This window comes from Castanea sativa, chromosome 5, assembly GCF_040712315.1.
Source record: "Castanea sativa cultivar Marrone di Chiusa Pesio chromosome 5, ASM4071231v1".
NCBI lineage: Eukaryota > Viridiplantae > Streptophyta > Magnoliopsida > Fagales > Fagaceae > Castanea > Castanea sativa.
In genome coordinates, this window is record NC_134017.1 from 37348243 (window position 1) to 37367420 (window position 19178).

Below are 19178 nucleotides of genomic sequence, written 5' to 3' on the forward strand. Positions count from 1 at the left end.
AATAAGGTATTCATATTTGTGGAAAATTTGAGAAAGTATACGACCATTGGTAAAAAAATAAAGAAGAATATTTAAATAAAATAAAAATATATATATAGTTTTTGTTTGGGAGTATATCACAAAAATAAGGTAGGTAGCTATAATCGAAAAAGGACTTTCTAGCAAAAATTTAACTAGAATTTTGTTGAACTAATCGTGAATGCTCTAATAAATGAATTGCTGTAATATGTACTTCATAATATATGCTAGTACTTCATAATATATGCTAATGAAACAATTACAAGCAAAGAGTATTCATCTCCAATGCACTAGCGGTACCAACCTGTGCAATTATATATATATATAACCTATGTTTTTGAATGGTTGATTTCAACTTTTTCGAAACTTTCTACAAAAAGAATAAACAAACAAACAAACGACCGAACAAACCACCACTATGGTTCATCTGAGCCTTCATCTGGGCCTTCTTCTCCCATGGACTCGTTATCATGTAACATGTTCATCAACATAGATATCTGGTCTTGTAGCACTGCATTTTCTCTCTCAACCTCTGCACGCTTGCTTCGTTCTTGCAGAAGTTGAAGTTGCAGATGTTCTAGGCATTGGGCATCCTCTTCCAATTGCTGATTTAGGCCATCAATTTCCCTGTCCTGCATGTATAACCAAAATATGGTTCACGTTTGTATTGCAACCCCATCACTGTGTGTGTTTGTTGGTGCGTGTGCATGTGTTGTTGAGGAGAGAGGTTTGAAATAGAACCTTTCTGTTCATTTCCTGCACAGCAATCCTCCGCATACTCTCAACAACATCCACATTGACTAGCTTTCTTTTCTTTCCAATCAGCCAGCCTTTGGGATAGTTTGTGGAGTCAAAGTCAGGTGGAGGGAGTAAGGATTCAGCTGATGGTCGTCGGCCATTTATATTTGTCACAGGTTCTAATGGTTCAAACAAGGCCTTTCGACGCTCAGAGAGCATAGAACTTTCAGTAGAGTCCTGCGCCTTCTCTTCAATCAGAGGTTCTTCCTGTTTGTTGGGTGTTTCATCAGCAGTATCTTCTGTTACCTTGTCTATATTCATCGAGCCAGCTGTTGGAAACAAGTTACTATTCTAGTTCCAACAAACTTAGAGACGCTGCATATCTATACACTAGCATAGCATCAAACACAATAGGGAGGCCATAGTACCACCATGCCATTTCTTCAATTCCAGCATAGTGAATATTAAGAAAAATCATTTAATACATGTGTGGAGAATGGAGAAAGGAGAGTGCATCCAACATAAATTTGGTTAGTTAGGCAATTGCACTATGCTAAATGTAACAAGTACCAAGGTCTAATCAGGCAAAACAGCAGATAAGTAATAATTGATACTAAAAGATCCACTCTAGTTTTCAGGGCATTTAAAGGTGAAACTTGATGCCCAACATTCATATAATGACCATGTCTTTAAGTCAAAAAAGAAGTTAAAAATAAAAAACTTCAAGGATCAACCCATTTCATGTTATCCAATAAAGGGCCATTAAAGAAGACTGATGGTATGACTCCCCTAATGTTCACCATAACCCTTATCACAAAGTACTAGTGATTGCAAAATTTTCAGACCCCAGCAGTAAAGGCCTTCTAACCGGATCACTATATGGAACACAACACCTTTTCTGATCAAAAAGTAGAAAGCGGCACTTATTTCTCGCTTGGATGGAGACCTTGGATATAAACTAGACTTGTGTTTAGTGGCATTTCACTTCTTATTTTATAAATTTTACTTTTTAAGTGCATTTACTTTATAATAAATGCATCAAAAGTGAGTTAAATAAAGCTAAAAGGAAATTGCCAATAAAACTACATTTCATAAATTGTCCAAACACAACCTGACATGTTTTAAGAGATCAATGATTGCATTCCATCATTTCCTAGTCCCCCAATTATTCATTTTGCTTTAGACTATGCAATAAATCTTTAAATTTTTTCATTTTTCAGTAGCTTCAATTGCAATTACTTAAGGGTGCACAGAAAAGAAACGGTGTGAAATGTTTGTGAACCATTTAGTGTGGACATTTCAAAATAGGCATATTCTGTACATTGCCTTTTTTTTTTTTTTCGTAAGTTAGTAGGTACAGTTTTTTATTTTTGGTAAGTAACAGGTACGGGTGTTCTTTCATGAACAACTCCAATAAATATATATAGCAAAAAGTGACATGTTTTTAAAATATTATCCAAGAAATAAAAAATTAAAAAAAATAATAATAAAAAAAAAATAATAATAATAGTAATTGGGAATCCTATCTTTAGTTCCAAGGAATTTGGGGTTGACTTGCAAGGGCACTCTGGTGCCAAATACAAATCATTTACTTATACAATTAAGTGTTAAGAGTGAACTCCAAAAGGTTCAGCACTTACGAATGGAAATATTTACAAAGACAACATAATATTAACATTGGGAAATTTATGTTACAAAAGAAATCAGCCTATACATATGCTAAACGAAGAAAACAGGTAAAGAATTAATATATGTAAAAAACAACAGAGAAGTAAATTAATTGTGGACACCACAGCTTATGCAATCCTCATCTCTAGAACTTATTAGGTCTTGTTACTGAGATCAAGGGGAGTACTGGCCACATCACGATTGTGTTCAACGAAAAATGTGACTAATTAGGACATGCCGCCAATTAAATATTTGATATTTATTGTCATATAGAGCACAAGACCAACAAAGACCACTTTGCACATGTTACATTCTCATTGGCCCCAACCTCGGTTGTCGCATAACTGCAACAACTATGGCTAGCAGTTCTCCTAACAGATTACCAAAACAAACAAATGTGGCAAGGTTTTCTGCAAGGATCGTTGTGAATAGTTTCCAAAAACAGCTTGCTATGATAGGCACAACTTTTAAATTCAAGCTTTATATATCCTTTTTTTCTGATATTTTATTAAAAATTCTTTCTAGTCTGTGTCCTAGTTAAGGCAGAGCGTATAGGCTAGAGCACTTTTACTTCTCAAGAAAAGTGAAAACACACACTTCGTATGACACTCTTATCCCTTGATTTCAAAACAAAAAATGCTCATAAATATCTTCAAAACCACGAACGATCCAAAGTTTTCGCAAATATATTACAATAAAAAATGAAAATTGACAAAAAAGAAAAAGAACTTATCTTTATAGCCAGTGAACCAGTTGCTCATTCTTTTTATTTAAAAATAAATAATAAATAAAGATCTTTGAAATTTTTCTGGAGGGGGGGGGGGGAACTCTTATGTTTGCAAGCTAAACCTTTCAAAATGTGTGTGTATGCGCGCGCGTGTGTTTAAATTAGGGGAGGGGAGGGGAGGGTGGGGAGCATGGACCACCAAACTAACACCTAGTTCCACCCTTGCATTGGTTAGTTATGTCTACTAGAAGTGGAAAATGTTTCTTATTATTATTATATAAAAAAAAAAATAGTTGCTACTGTAATGAATCTATTAGACATAAAAGGATTAGGGCCTATGAGAAAAAGGGATTCAAATTTTAAGAGAGCAATGTCAGTTAGGTATACATGTGTAAGTGGAAGGCCATATGAAGAAAAAGTATGAAAAAAACGAGGAATTATGATAACATTATTGAACCCAAACTTATAGGCTCCATATAACATAGCGGTTTCCCTCTAATTGAAGTCTTCCTAAGCTATTATGGGACTTTGGGAGGTTTTTGGGTTCACGGAAGACCCCAAGGTTCAGCTCACACAGAATATTTTCCCAACTAATGATGAGCATGCCAAGTTAAGGAGTCATTATTCAAAAAGAATATGGAGAAAAGCGATAGAAAGGCTGGGGTTCATTATAAAAATAGAGTAAGAGAGTTTTATATGTGGTTTGGAGAAGAGTTCTTTCAAGAAAATAAGGAGAAAACAGGCAAAGAAGAGTGTCATATGCAAGAGACATAAAAGGTGAGTGTTGAGCAAAGAGAAGCAGGGTTTTTTTTTTTTTGAGAAGAGGGTTTTGTTTTTTTCAAGTAAAGACATAAAGTCGAGAAGAATTAATCAATTTTCTAACTAGATAGTTTTAGTTCTTTTTTTTTTTTGGATTGATTAAAATTCTTTTTTGAATTTCTTAGTTCACACAAGGTTAAATTGTGGCCTAACAATGTTGTCTATCATATATAAATCAAGTTTTCTCCAATATATATACACCATAACCATAAAAAATTATCATTCATATAATATAGTTGGTGAACTTCCCAGCCACAAAATATATAGCAGATCACGTGCCTCACAAAAATTGAGGTTATACATACAGGGTTTGGCTTACCTCCAATACTTTTTTAACTAAAATCTCATTTTATTTTAATGAGAAATTACGACATCATCCACTAACTAAATAAAAAGTGGACATTAAAATCCATGGGTTTAGCTTACCTCCAGTACTTTTTTAACTGAAATTTCTTTTTATTTTAATGAAAAACTATCACATCACCTATTAACTAAATGAAAAGTAGAGATTAAAACGCACTACCACTTGTCATTGTATATTTAAAACAACAAGAAATGTCCAATTAAAAAAGTACTGGAAGTAAGCCAAACTCAAAACCCGCTATCACTTGTCATTGTATATATAAAACAAAAGGACATGTCTAGTTAAAAAAATACAGGAGATAAGCCAAACCTATAAATATATATATATATATATATATATATATATATATATATATATTGGGTCGAGAATATTCCTAGGTACCTTCATTTATAACACATAAATCTTCAAAAATATTATAAAGACAAATAATTATTTATTTATTTATAAATAAATAAATAAATCCTAGCAAATACATAAACAAATTATATATATAATCGAAACCTCTGAAACTCTCACAATTTTCCACATCAGCATTTTTTATTTATATTTTTTAATTTGGTTTAGGATTTTTAAGATGTATTCAAACGCAAACACCTCCTCTCTCATATAGTTTTCTATTTTGTTTTGGACTGTTCCTTATCTCCTTCTCTAATTCTCTGGGCACTACATCACTATAAGGGCTTATTAAGAATTAAATTGAATACTACCATCACAATTTAAGAATTAAATTGAATGCTACCACAATAGCCACACCAAACCACAAAGCAGTCATCATAATCGTATTCCCTAATTGTTATGGATGTTAAGGCTGTTATTTCTTTTTCTTTTTTGAGGAACTTTAGGGTTGTTATTTCTAGGCTTCTGCACCGATTGCATGGTAAACAAGCGTGGTGAAGTTTCCCTCAGATGTCCTCTTTGAAATCTTTTCATGACTACCCATCAAGTCACTTCTCAAATTCAGGTCCGTCTCTCAACAATGGCGCAATATCATTAATGATCCACATCTTGCTTACATGCACCATTCTTGATGTGTTGAAGAACCCAAAATCCTACTTCTTGATCATCACACCCAAAACGAAAAACCAATAGATGTAACAATTACAAATGTTGGGGTCTTCTTGAACGCTGACTTGAATTTAGTTGCAAAGTTCACAAAATCAGTGACATGTTACCTAGAGGATTGTTGCAATGGTTTGCTTTGCCTTTCAAAAAGTTATGATGATAGATTCTTGGTTTTGTTTAATCCTCTAAGGCAACAACTTCTATCTACCACTGCCACCATCTACAGGCTCTCCTAAGCTAGGTAGTAGAAAATATGGATTCTGGTTTCATTTTTTAAAGAACACATAGAACATTGTTGTTGTTGCAGTTTTCTTATGCGAAAGTGTTGATGAAAAACCACGCTAAAAGTTGGGTGCTGAAGTTTACACTCTTTGGTACACCTCATCTCTATGTAGTCATTTTTTTTATTTTTTTTTATTTTTTGTTTTGTTTATATTTGCAGCTTTCCGGGACATTGCACAAACGGCATGAAAATAGTTATCAATGCATTGTAATATGAAATTAAATGTTCTACAGATTTGTTAAGATGGTATGGAATAATCAATAAAGTTCACATCTACCACGCTTGAATATAAGATTGCTTTATTTTTTGCACTTTGTTATGGTGTTTTTCTTAGCTTTTACTTTTTTGTATGGTGCGGCAAAAGAAATCATTTGATTGATATTTGGTATCTATGGTTACCAAGCATCTTAATAAGGGCATCAATGGTGCAAATATTTGTTTTGCACCCAACAATGTACCTAAATTCTTTACTCTTTCTTTTGGCTTTTTAGAATTTTTAACATCTAAATTTTGGGTTCATATTTTGTAATATCTAAATTTTGATTAGAATGGTTTAACAAGAGAGGCCCGACTACCTCAAATTAGTCAGAAATACTGTTCTTGGTTATTTTTTACTTCTGTTTTGGATCGGTATGGGTGGATTTCGTAGTTTTTTTTATTGAATCGAAGTTGTTCTAGCTGGTGGTTGAGGAAGGGGGAACTTTTTCTCCCTTAAGATTTTTGAACGGGGGGAAGTATTTCATGCAATCAGTGTTTATGGGTAAGAATGCAACACGTTGGTTAATGCATAGCTTGAAACACGGCGATTGGGGTTAACCCCAAACACTTCTTTATGCTCAGGGAAGGAGACACTGCCTACACAGTGCAACGGGGTTCTAACTCATTTGGCCAATATTTGTTGGTAACAGAGCTCAAAGTAGGCGGGATGAGAAGATCTATCATTATTCCTGCAGGCAAGGTTCAACAAGGTTGGAGGGCCTTTGGGATTGAATTAAGGAGAATGTTGGAACCTTCTCATTATGCGTTGGGTGGTCCAAAAGCTTTACCGTACAAGCCGAAGTTGGGTTCAGAGATTCACCCTTCTCAGTCCTTTGTTGAAACGGTAAAAGCTTCTGTGCAAGTAAAGAAGCATTTGCAACAGCCCTCCATTAGAGAGAAGGAGAAGACTCCAGTAATGGAGAACACATTGACGCCTCCGAGTGACGAATCTAGTAATCAGGTGGTGGCTTTTGAAGTTCCAGCCGAAAACGCTATACCGATTGCTATGGGTGGTGTGGAGGGGAGAGACCGTGGTATTAATGGGGAGACTAAGATTAAGAAGAAACTTCTGGAACAAAATAAATTCAGATTGCCTTTGAATAATTAGAATTTGAAAGACGTTGATTCTAGAAGGGAGCGTCAAGGTAGGAGGTCTAGCTAGTTAAGGAAAGGTTTGATTGTGGAAGTAAATGAATTTGGAAAGAGGCAGGTATCTTGGCAACGTTATAGGGGTGATAAGCAAGCTGTAAAGTGGGTAGCACGTGGGGCCAGTTCTGCCCAGGAGGTTATTAAGGGAATGGACCATTGGCCTTCAGAAGCCTATGCACCTAGGTTGGGTAATTTTAAGAGTTACTCAAGCCCATGCACCTAGGCAGGAGATTGTTCCAACTCATACCACACAAGGACCCATGAGTTCTACGGCGTACCCCGTGTGAACTAGGACTGCTTCTCTACGACCAAGGAGGATGGCGATAGCTCCGATGGTCACCTTGGGTTTGAATTCCTCCTTACCAGTACCGGAAGCCCCAGGCGGGAGTGGGTTTAGCGATCAATTGGGTCCGAGTTGGCTTACCCAGTCACCCACCTTGCCGATATTGACAGCAGAAGTGGCCCAGGCTGCCTGCGAGCTGAATTTGTCACCCTTAGCACTGATATGTGCTTCTTTGGAGCTGGCGGAGGCGATGGTGCTATCGTCTGGGGACCCAATAGAAAATCTGGTGGTGAATTCCTCATCTCTGGCGGCAACAAAGGATGAGGACGAGGAATCTTTGGGTTCGAAGGTAAGGGTAATGGTACATTAGTCTTCTGATTTTAAGGGTGTACTTCACTCTTGTCACACTATTAGGGAATTGGTCGGTGATTTGGATAAATCATGGGGTAACTCCAAAGAAAGGATGCTACAATTGCGTGATGGTCGGCAAATAGTGCTTCCTTTGTCTCTATATCGATCTCCAGAGAGTGTGTCAGATTGCTCAGCCACGGATGTAGAGACTGTAACAGGTAATGATTCTTTTATTAATGAAGGTCAGTTGATTAGCTAGGCAGAGGATTGTGATGAGTTAGTAGATTCTTAGTTTATTGTTACTGGGTCAGAGGAGGAGATGTGGGGATTTGATGAGAGGTTGATGACTTGGGAGAGTAGTGGCAAGACTTTAGTTGTGGTACCTTTGGTCATAGAAGTTCCCTTGGAGCTGGAGTATAGTTTAGAGCTGGGGGCTGGGTGTAAGGAGATGGTTGATAGCAATCATTTATCACAATGGGTAACCAATCGAATTAAGGCTTTTAGAAAATCAGTGGGCACTTCTTTGGAAGGTTTTGAGGAGCAAATTATGGGATTGTTGTTAGCTATAAAGGCCAGGAAAAAGAATAAAAAGTTTCATGCAGTAGATGATCAAATGAAGCAAGGCAAGTCGGGGCAGAAAGGTCAGCGGGAGTTGAAAAATTTATTGACTTCTATGAATGTTGAGGTTGGTTCAACAAAATCAAGGAATGCTAGTAAGGAGTGGGCTGTGGTGGTTCATCAATGAATTTGAAGATTATTTCTTGGAATGTTAGAGGGTTGAATGATAGGGATAAAAGGCTTCAAGTTCGAAATTTGGTTAGGAAATGGGGACCAGATGTTATTCGTTTTCAAGAAACTAAAATGGAGTTGATAACTAGAGCTGTGATTCGCAGTTTGTGGGGAGGTCAACATGTTGATTGGTCTTATCTAGGCTCTTGTGGAGCTTCTGGAGGGGTGCTACTGATGTGGGATACGCAGGTTGTGAATAAAGTGGAGGAAGCAGTGGGGCGATATTCGGTTTCTTGTAAATTTATAAGTGTATCATATCAGTTTGTCTGGGCGTTTACTGGCATATATGGTTCTAATTCTTTGAGAGACAGAAGGTTATTATGGGAGGAATTATTTCGTTTGAGCAGTTGGTGGAATGTTCCATAGTGTGTACGTGGTGACTTTAATGTGGTAAGATTTCCTTCTGAGCGCTTTGGTTCTACCTCTTTTACTACTGCTATGCAGGAGTTTTCCAATTTTATTTTTGAGCAAGGCCTCATTGATATTCCGCTTCAAAGGGGATCTTTCACTTGGTCTAATTCTCGTGAAGTTGCTTTGAAGGCTAGGCTGGATAGATTTTTGTTTTCTGCAAATTGGGAGTATAAGTTTCCATCTGTCTCTCAACGACACATGCCTAGGTTGTTATCTGATCACTTCCCGATTGTTCTTGAGGGTGGTTCCTTTCAGAGAGGCAGGAGGCCGTTTAGATTTGGGAATATGTGGCTTAAAAGTGGGGGGTTCGTGGAGAGGGTGTGAGCTTGGTGGGAATCTTATAATGTCCTAGGAGCTCCGAGTTTTGTTTTGGCCAATAAACTGAAACTCTTGAAAAATGATTTGAAAAAATGGAATGTGGAGGTTTTTGGGAATGTTGAAGATCGGGTGAGAAAATTGTGGAAAGATCTTAGCGATTTAGATATGATTGAGGAAAGTCGAGTTTTATTGGAGGAGGAAAGGCTGGAATTGGAGAGAGTTCAAGGTGAACTAGAAAAAGCTACTTTGATGGAGGAAATCTATTGGAGGCAGAAGTCTAGAGTCCTTTGTATTAGAGAAGGAGACAGGAATACCAAATTCTTTCATCGTACAGCTAACTCTCATAGGAGATTTAACTCCATTGATAGGCTTATGGTGGATAGAGAATTGTTTTCAGATCCGGAGGCTATAGCAGGTTGTATTTCTCATTTTTATAGGCAGCTATATACTGAAAATGTGGCTCATAGACCTTTACTAGATGATGTGGAGTTCTCTTGTATCTCGGAGGAAGATGCCCTTTGGCTAGATAAGCCACTTGATGAGGAAGAGGTGTTTAGGGTGATTAGTGAGTTTAAGGGTGATAAGGCACCTGGCCCGAATGGCTTTTCTATGGCGTTCTTTCAATCTTGCCGGTGTATTTTGAAGGCTGAAATTGTGGCAGTGTTTGAAAACTTTGATACTCAAGCTGCGTTTGAGAAGAGCCTTAATGCTTCTTTCCTTGCTCTTATTCCCAAAAAGGTGGATGATGTGGAGATTAAGGATTTTCGGCCTATTAGCTTAGTTGGTGGGATTTACAAGATTATTGCTAAGGTGTTGGCCAATCAACTTCGAAGGGTGGCTCATGGGCCTATTTCAGATTCTCAGAATGCATTTGAGAAAGGTAGACAGATTTTGGACTCCTTTTTAATTGCTTTAAAATGTATTGATAGTAGATTGAAGACGGGTGTTCTAGGAGTGTTGTGTAAGCTGGATGTGGAGAAGGCGTATGACCATCTGAGTTGGGGTTTTTTAATGTATAAGCTTCAGCACTGTGGGTTTTCAAAGAAATGGAGAAAATGGATAATGTGTTGCATCTCAACTGTTAAATTCTCCATTCTACTCAATGGTAGTCCTTCTGATTTCTTTAGAAGTTCTAGGGGGATTCGGCAAGGGGACCCCTTGTCTCCGTTGCTATTTGATATTGTTATAGAGGTTTTGAGTCGTATGTTGAATGTGGCTGCTACTACTAAACAGTTCTCAGGCTTCTCTGTAGGTAATACGGCTGGTAACTCGGTGATGGTGTCATCTTTTATTTGCTGATGACACTCTTATCTTTTGTGATGCTGATCCTACGCAAATAGCTAGTTTGAGAGCAATTCTGGCTAGATTTGAGGAGGTCTCAGGCTTAAGGATTAACTTGCGGAAATCTAAGTTGGTTCTATTGGTGTGGTGCACAATATGGATGTTCTGGTGGGGATGTTGGGTTGTAGGCAGTCCTCTCTTCCAATGAGATATTTGGGTCTACCGTTGGGTGCTAAATTTAAAGAGTTGTCAATTTGGAATCCGATTTTGGAGAAGATGGAGAGGAGATTAGCAGGGTGGAAGAGGTTGTATCTATCTAAGTGGTATTAGTGGTGGGTTCTTTAGACATGTTGGATCGGTGGGTGATACATAATCGGTTTTCCCCTTTGTCTGAGCTGGGTAACAAGATGGGTACTGAGTTTGGGGAAGGGGAAGATGAAGTAGTGGTACAACCGAGGTTAGTGGCTTCTGTTGGTCTTAGTCATAATGATCCGGGGCTTCTTTTCCTGCAGTGGGACATCAGTGGAGCCGATAACTGTGGTGGTGGTGGTAGTGGGGCGAAGGATAACTGTCTTTTGGAGTGTAATCCTTTGACTTGGTGGGACCCCAATACACTCGGTGAGGTGGTGAGGGTTCAGGATGATGCAGGAGGGGTACAGGTGGCAGAAACTGAACCAATTTCAAGTTGGGTGTCCCAGCTGATGAAAGATTTTTGTAATATGGTGGGTTTTCCTATTGTGAAACATGAAGCTCATTGTTTGGCTTTGTTTCGCCTTCTTGAATAGGAATGCCTTAAGGTGATTGATGTTGGGGCGCCTAAGCAACCTACAAACTTTAGGGTCACAGTTTTACGGGTTGCAAGCTGAGGGTTTTGTCGATAGAGTTCAGCAATGGTGCATTGGTTACAGTTTTACGGGTCCCCAAGTTTTATTTTGGAACAAAAGTTGAAGGCTTTGAAAGTAGATTTAAAAAAGTGGAACAAGGAGGAGTTTGGTGATTTGGCTTGTAGAAAGAAGCTTTTGTTGACTAAACTTATGGGCTTAGATGCTAGAGAGGAGTCAGTGGGTCTTTCGAATGAGGATCAGATTCGTCGCATTCATCTTAAAGGGGAGGACATAGAGCATTTGGCTTCTCTTGAGGAAATTTCCTGGAGACAAAAGTCTCGTGCTTTGTTTGTGAAGGGGGGAGATAATAATACTCGTTTCTTTCATAGATTAGCAAATTCCCATAGAAATGCTAATCTGATTAAGAGGATAGAGGTGGAGGGTGTTCTTTATGAGGATGAGGATGATGTACGCTCTCAGTTAGTTCTCTTCTACCCGGGGTTGTATGAGGAAAATGAGGTGAGGCGTCCTACTATGGATGGATTAGATTTTGCTTGCATTGAAGAGGACTTAGAGAAGAATTTCTCAAAGGAGGAAGTCATCCAGGTTTTAAGGGAGATGGAGGGTGATAAAGCCCCGGTCCTGATGGTTTCACCATGGCTTTTTTCCACAAATGTTGGAGTGTTGTGGAAAAGGATGTCATGGATTTCTTTGATTACTTTCATCGGCACTCTGTGTTTGAACGGTCTCTGAATGCTTCGTTTCTCACTTTAATTCCCAAGAAGTGTAATGCTGTTAACATTAAGGACTTTCGCCCCATCAGTTTGGTGGGTAGTGTGTACAAGTTGCTATCCAAGGTGTTGGCTAATAGGTTGAGGGCGGTTTTGGATAATCTTATCTCTGATTCTAAAAATTCGTTTATTAGGGGTAGGCAGATTTTGGATTCAGTACTTATTGCAAATGAATGTCTGGATAGCAGGTTGAAGAGTAGATTACCGGGTGTGGTTTGCACGCTTGATATTGAAAAAGCATATGACCATGTGAACTGGGAGGCCTTGTTTTATTTGCTGGATCAGATGGGCTTTGGGTTGAAATGGAGGGGGTGGATTAAGGCTTGTGTTACTTCTGTCTGTTTTTCAGTCCTAGTAAATGGTTCTCCTGAAGGTTTTTTTGGTAGTTCTCGTGGATTGAGACAAGGGGATCCATTATCCCCGCTTTTGTTTCTTCTGATAATGGAGGTTTTGAGTAGACTATTGAAGAAGACAGAGGAGTGTAATCTTATTCGGGGGTTTCATGTGGGCTCTGTGAATTCTGTTGCTGTGCGTATCTCCCATCTGTTATTTGTTGATGACACTATATTATTTTGTGATGCCTCTAAGGAACAGCTACTGTCCATAAGGTTGGTATTGTCTTGTTTTCAGGCCTTTACGGGTTTGAAGGTCAATGTTGGGAAAAGTGAGATTGTCCCTGTTGAGGAGGTGAATAATCTAGTTACATTGGCTAATATTCTTCAATGTAGAGTGGGCAGTTTGCCTATGAAATATTTGGGGATGCCATTGGGGACTTCTTTTAAGATAGCTTCGATTTGGAATCCTATTTTGGAGAAGATGGAGAAGAAGCTATCTGGTTGGAAGCGTCTCTATTTATCTAAGGGTGGTAGGCTGATGTTACTAAAGAGTACTCTTTCAAGCCTCCCAACGTACTTTTTATCTCTTTTTACTATTCCTAAATCTGTGGCTGCTAGATTGGAAAGTATTCAGAGGAACTTTCTTTGGGGGTCTTCTGAGGGGAGTTTCAAATATCCTTTGGTGGCTTGGAAAAAGGTGGGTCTACCCGTTAAGATGGGTGGTTTGGGGATAAGAAGTTTGGTGTCTCTTAATCAAGCTTTATTAGGGAAATGGTTGTGGAGATATGGTCATGAAGTTTCCCATCTTTGGCAGCGAGTTATCTCCATAAAATACGGTGAAGGTCAGGGGGGGTGGTGTACTAAAGTGTGTAGGAGGACTCATGGGTGTGGACTTTGGAGAAGCATTAATGGAGGGTGGGAGAGCTTCTCTAAGCATCTATCTTTTGTTGTGGGTGAAGGCACTCGTATCCTCTTTTGGCATGATAGGTGGATTGGTGAGTATTCTCTAAAAGATCTCTATCCTGAGCTCTATGTGTGTTCAGCAGGCAAGGATGCTTGTATCTCTGAGGTTTTGTGGATTCTAGAAGGGGGTACTGTTAGAGTATGGGATTTAACGTTTTACAGAGCTTTTGAAGATTGAGAACTAGCTGCATCCTATTCTCTACTCCGGCTTGTCCAATCTCGTATTCCTCAGGGAGATAGGAGTGATACTCTTGGCTGGCGGCTAAAAGGGGATGGTAAGTTTGACATCCGGTCATATTACCATGCGATTCGGGGTGATTCGAATTTTTTGTTTCCTTGGAAAGGTGTTTGGAAACCAAAGACTCCTAGGCGAGTGACGTTCTTTTTGTGGACAGCTGCACATGGTCGGATCCTCACTTTGGATAATCTTATGCTTAGGGGTCGCCCGTTGGCTTCTTGGTGTTGTATGTGTTGTTGTGATGGGGAGTCGGTTGACCACCTTCTTCTTCGTTGTCCTATTACTCATTACCTATGGTCTTTTATACTTCAGGCTTTTGGTATTCATTGGGTTATGCCAGGTTCAGTGGCGGGTTTGTTATCTTGTTGGCATCAGTGGCTTGGGAAACATAATTCGGACATTTGGAATTTGGTTCCAGGATGCTTAATGTGGATTATGTGGTTGGAACGAAATCGTCGTTCCTTTGAGGATAATGAGAAGACGTTGGATAAGTTAAAGGTTTTATGCCAACGTAGTCTTTTGGAGTGGTCTCGTTGTTGGGGTTTTACTGATTGTTCTTCTCTCTCTGAGTTTATGTTTTCTCTTAGCTTAGTTTCCTGGTTACTCCTTTTGTTGTGATGTCTGTTTTATTTTTTCTTGCTGTTCATCATCATGAACAACTTGTACTTTTCTTTTTTTCTCATTTATAATAGTTTTCAGATTACCTATCAAAAAAAAAAAAAAAGTGGTGAATCTAAATTACATTTAGTCAATTGGGCTAAGGTTTGTAAGCCGCTGCAGGTTGGAGGGTTAGGTATTTAGACGATTGACGAGTTTTGATTCTGCCTTATTAGGAAAATAATTATGGAGGTATGCCATGGAGACCAATGCTCTATGGAGGAGGGTTATTGAGGTGAAATATGGGAATGATTGGGGTGGTTGGTGCACGAAAAAGGTGACCAATGCTTATGGTGTTAGCTTGTGGAGATATATTAGAAGTGGTTGGATGAATTTTTCTAAACTCCTTCTGTATAATGTGGGGGATGGTACTTGAGTGAAGTTTTGAAAGCATGTGTGGTGTGGAGATTGTACTCTCCAAGGGCTTTTTCGAAACTTTATTGTATTAGTAAGACAAAGGATTCTCCAGTAGCGGAGGTTATGTGTTGGTCTGGTGGGAGGATTCATTGGGATGCTAAATTTCGTCGTCCTCCACAACATTGGGAACAAGAATCCTTTGATCTGTTTATGGATATGGTCTACTCTTTGACGATAAGGGGGCTAGGTCCTGATCGAGTTTGTTGGAAGCCAGCAAGGAATAGAGGTTTTGAGGTTAGAGGATTCTATCTTTTTTTCTACCCTCCTACCCTCTTATCCTTCCCTTGGAGAATGATATGGCAATCGAAGGTCCTTCCAAGGGTAGCTTTCTTTTCATGGTCTGCATCCTTAAGTAAGATTTTAACAACAGATAACCTTCGCAAATGACGTGTGCTAGTTCTTGATTGGTGCTATATGTGTAAGAATTGTGGGGAGTCAGTGGATCATCTTCTTCTTCATTGCCCCATAGCTTGTGAGTTGTGGTCGTTGGTGTTTTGTTTGTTTGGAATTCATTAGGTTATGCCTCACAAAGTTATTAAGTTGTTTGAGTCTTGGCAGGGTATGTTTGGACGACACATAAAAACATAGATTTGTGGAGACTTGGGCCTCATTGCTTGTTATGGTGTATTTGACGTGAAAGAAATGCTAGAAGCTTTGAGGGATGTGAATGCTCCATGTTAGACATTAAGTCTTTTTTTTTTACACTCCTTGAATGGAGTGTGGTCTTTTGTCATTTTTTTTGTTCGTCCCTTCCTATTTTACTTGATCGTTGTAATCTTGGTTCTTGATTTGTGCCCCCATAGTACATTTCCAATGTATTCAGGTTGGCTGTTTTTCTTTGATTAATAAAATTTCCGTTACTTATCAAAAAAAAAAAAATTGTCTTGACAAATTTGAATTGCTATAATCATGAATTATTCTTTTGAGGTAACCTATATTTCTCTTATATTTTCTCTATTACGTAGTCATATGTTTTTTTTGCTGATTCTTCCAATTTTAAGCTTTTAAGAAGTTTAACAACTTAATTTTTTTATTCAATTTTTGCAATATTATATTTTTGTTTATATTATGTAGTCCTATGTTTTTTGTTTTTTTGTTTTTTTTTTAAGAATTTCTAGGCATTAATTCTTTACTCTTTCTTTTGGCTTTTTAGAAATTTTAGCATCTAAATTTTGGGTTCATGTTTTGCAATATATGAAATTGTCTTGACAAATTTCAATTGCTATAGTCATGCATTTTTCTTTTGAGGTAACCTATTTTTCTCTTATATTTTTTCTACTATTAGGAGCATTCCAAGTGCTTCTTAGATTGGTCGTCTTCTATCTCGATTAAAACTCTATGACCTGTCAACTGGTATATCCTTATTCTTCTTTCTACATTTATATATTCTGAAATTTATTCTTTCCAGTGCATTTATCTGTCTTCATTCTCTAACGAAGTCAATTTATTCATCTAATGCGCATTTTTGTTGTTGTTCTTTTACGCGTTAAAATATTATAACTATTGCTTATAACACTAAATTAGCTTTTCCAATTCTCAAAAAAAAAAAAAAAAAAAAACTTTTCCAAAACCTATTGCTCTAGATTAATGACTCTTTCTGAGTGTCAATGTCATTTCTAAGTGTAAATAATTATTGTTTTCTATATAAAAACTTTTATAGTTTTATTTTCTTATTTTTGGGTTTTTTGGTTGCATTTTATATGGCAAGAAAAAACCCAGGATTTTGCAAACAAATTAAGCAATAGGAGGGATTATATTATATTAAAAAAATGATTAAGACTTCAATTTTCATTAAAGAAAGGATGCCATTGATAATAGATATGGCATGCCTAACATTATTAGTGTTAGTATTTTTTTTTTCTCCATCTTAAATTGTAACTTATTTTTTCAAGTGATCATAACTTTAGGCAAATTTAAAAATTTTGTTACTCATCCGTGCATTACATGGGTTAGCGACTAGTTTATTTTAAAGATGAAGAAGCTATTCAAATTTCAAAGTTGGCATTAGTATTTTTATAATATCCTAGCAAAAGAAAAGACCAATAAAATAGGCAATTGAGTTTTGGCGCAAATACATAAACAACCTAGAAAATAAAAGGATACATACATATATACATATATATATATATATATATATATATATATATATACACACACACACACACATATATATATATAAAAGAAAACTGAGGATACCATGAGAGCTTGTTTAAACAGCCCATCGCTTATAACTACCGCAAGAAAAGAGAGTACGGAAAGAAAGAAAGAAATAAATAAATATTCCGTTATAATAATAAGAGAGAGAGAGAGAGTGTGTATTTGGTGAGTTTCAATTCAAGTAACGTAGAGGCAAAGTCAGCAACTCGAATCTTATAAACAATTTTTATATATAAAATATTTTTATATATAAAATATTTCTATTTAACATTTTGAGTTGACAATTTGTTAAAAGGTTGTTAAAATCATCTATCCAATTAAAGCCTGATAATTCAATTATTGTCAAAAAAAAAATTATTAGTATGAATACTGTTTCGGAAAATACTACAAATTTTACTAACTAACAATTACAAACTGAAATGAAAAAATAAATATTTGGAAGTCTTTATTTGTAAGCAAAAATTATATAGTAAAATCTGTAATATCCCGATCATCACTTGATTAATTCTAGCTTGTGTTAATATACTATCTCTATCTCTCTCTCTTCAACAAACACGCGCAGGCAGGCGTTAATTACAATGGTGATAGAAGTAGAAGTAGATGAATTTTTTAAAACTTATAATAATAATTCAATTAAAGGATTAGCTTCATATGCACATAGAAACCAAAGGATATATGATCTGATCATGATTTACCAAAATACTTTTAGTAAGAAAGCTACACCAAGCAACAAGTTCTATGTATTAAGAAAATTAATCCAAGTATTGGGACAAAGGGACTGGTAGGTAGATTAGGTGATGAGTCTGAAATTCTAAACTGATTGAGAATATGAATATATAGAATTTAAGTAGGTAATAAGGGAAAAAAATAATAATAATAATTAATGAAAGAAAAATGGGTACCTGATGATGATCTCTTTCGGGATTTCCAAAAAATCCGAGGGGAAGAGACCGGAGAGAACCCTACCAAAGCTCCATCCTCCACCTTCTTCCTTTCCCGATTCTCAATACTTTGGTTTTCCATTGAACAAGTGCAGCAAAGAGAGAGAGAGAGTTTTGTTGTTGTCGGATAAATCAAAGTCTAGTCTTTTTTGAAGCCTGCTTCTTCTTTTTCTTGTATGTTTGTTAGCTCCAAGAAGATAATTCGTTGAGACAATTATTACACGGACGGGGGACCACACAGTTTTTTAACGGTTCAGATTTCATGCAATTTTGGTGGACGATTTTATGTTTACAGATGTCTCTTCACCATCCAATTGGGTCCCATCATTTATCATTGTTCCTTTTTTTTTTTTTTTTTGGATCAGTCCTCGCTAGTTTTTTTTTTTTTTTTTTCCTTTTTTCTTTTTTTGATCAGTCCCTTCTTCTTCCTCGCTAGTTTTTGATCAGTCCCTTCTTCTTCCTCGCTAGTTTTTAGTTTTGCAATAATGCTATTCATAAAACTTTTTGGCAGCATGTTTTAAGATAGTTTCAACATATGCTACATAACTCTTTACCATCAGATTAAGATACTAATTAATTTTTTATAATATTTTTTTATAATTATTCAAAAAATTTCTTAATTTTTTTGGAAAAAAGTAAGTAGTAGAGAAGAAAAATTGAGATTCTATCATAAAAGCATGCTATAAACTTCACTCTACAATGGCCAAAGTTGCTCATTATCAATGCTGAGGAAAAAAAATTGGTAGTTGATAATGCCGAAAATTGTCAGTAAGCTATACGATCCTTGCGCGCTCTTAGGCAAGACCTGCACAACAAAGAAGAAGAAGAAAACCTTATAGAGAGTACTGGTGTGGTACCGGTCAAATACCCTTCGAAGGTTAAGTTAAAGAGCTTTTACAACTCTAGAGTGCCAGAGTTTGGGTAAATTATGCGTACCTTGAAATCTGAGAGTTTTGGGTTTTTATAGTAATGTGGAACCGACTTTGGTTTCTTGGCAAGGAAGATGTTTCCTTATAGGGAAAATTCTCATTAATACACGTATTTATGGGATCTTTCCATATAGAGACTTGATTGACTATGGTTAATCATAGAGCACAAGACATTTCCATTTGAAATTCCTTGAGGACCAATTAAACCATGTGGGTGCCATGTGACTTTGCCACTGTCCACTTTGTATCCGTCTGCTTTCTCGTCCGTTTGCCATAGAGAGTTCGTCCACCTTCAACACGTTTCATCGTGTTGCTTCTTTCCCTTTGATCGTCCATTACCTAGTTCCATCACTCATGGTAGGTTGTGTAAAACAAGATCGTCTACTTTAATTTTATCCTCTTCAGTT

General features: G+C 37.0%; 1 protein-coding gene across 3 annotated transcripts; it reads right to left on the reverse strand.

The window, feature by feature from the left end:
* Positions 1-227: 227 nt before the first annotated feature.
* LOC142635985 (protein HEADING DATE REPRESSOR 1) lies at positions 228-18030 on the reverse strand. Of its 3 annotated transcripts, none has more exons than XM_075810034.1 (3): positions 17804-18030; positions 760-1067; positions 228-650 (listed from the first exon to the last, which is right to left on the reverse strand). In XM_075810034.1, exons 1-3 carry the CDS (start codon positions 17922-17924, stop codon positions 435-437), a joined length of 645 nt encoding a protein of 214 aa, XP_075666149.1. In that variant the 5' UTR covers positions 17925-18030; the 3' UTR covers positions 228-434. The 3 variants fall into 3 exon arrangements, with proteins under 3 accessions (XP_075666149.1, XP_075666148.1, XP_075666150.1); XM_075810033.1 differs by having other exon boundaries at positions 760-1085; positions 17804-18027; XM_075810035.1 differs by having other exon boundaries at positions 760-1139; positions 17804-17954.
* Between the last annotated feature and the right edge of the window lie 1148 nt (positions 18031-19178).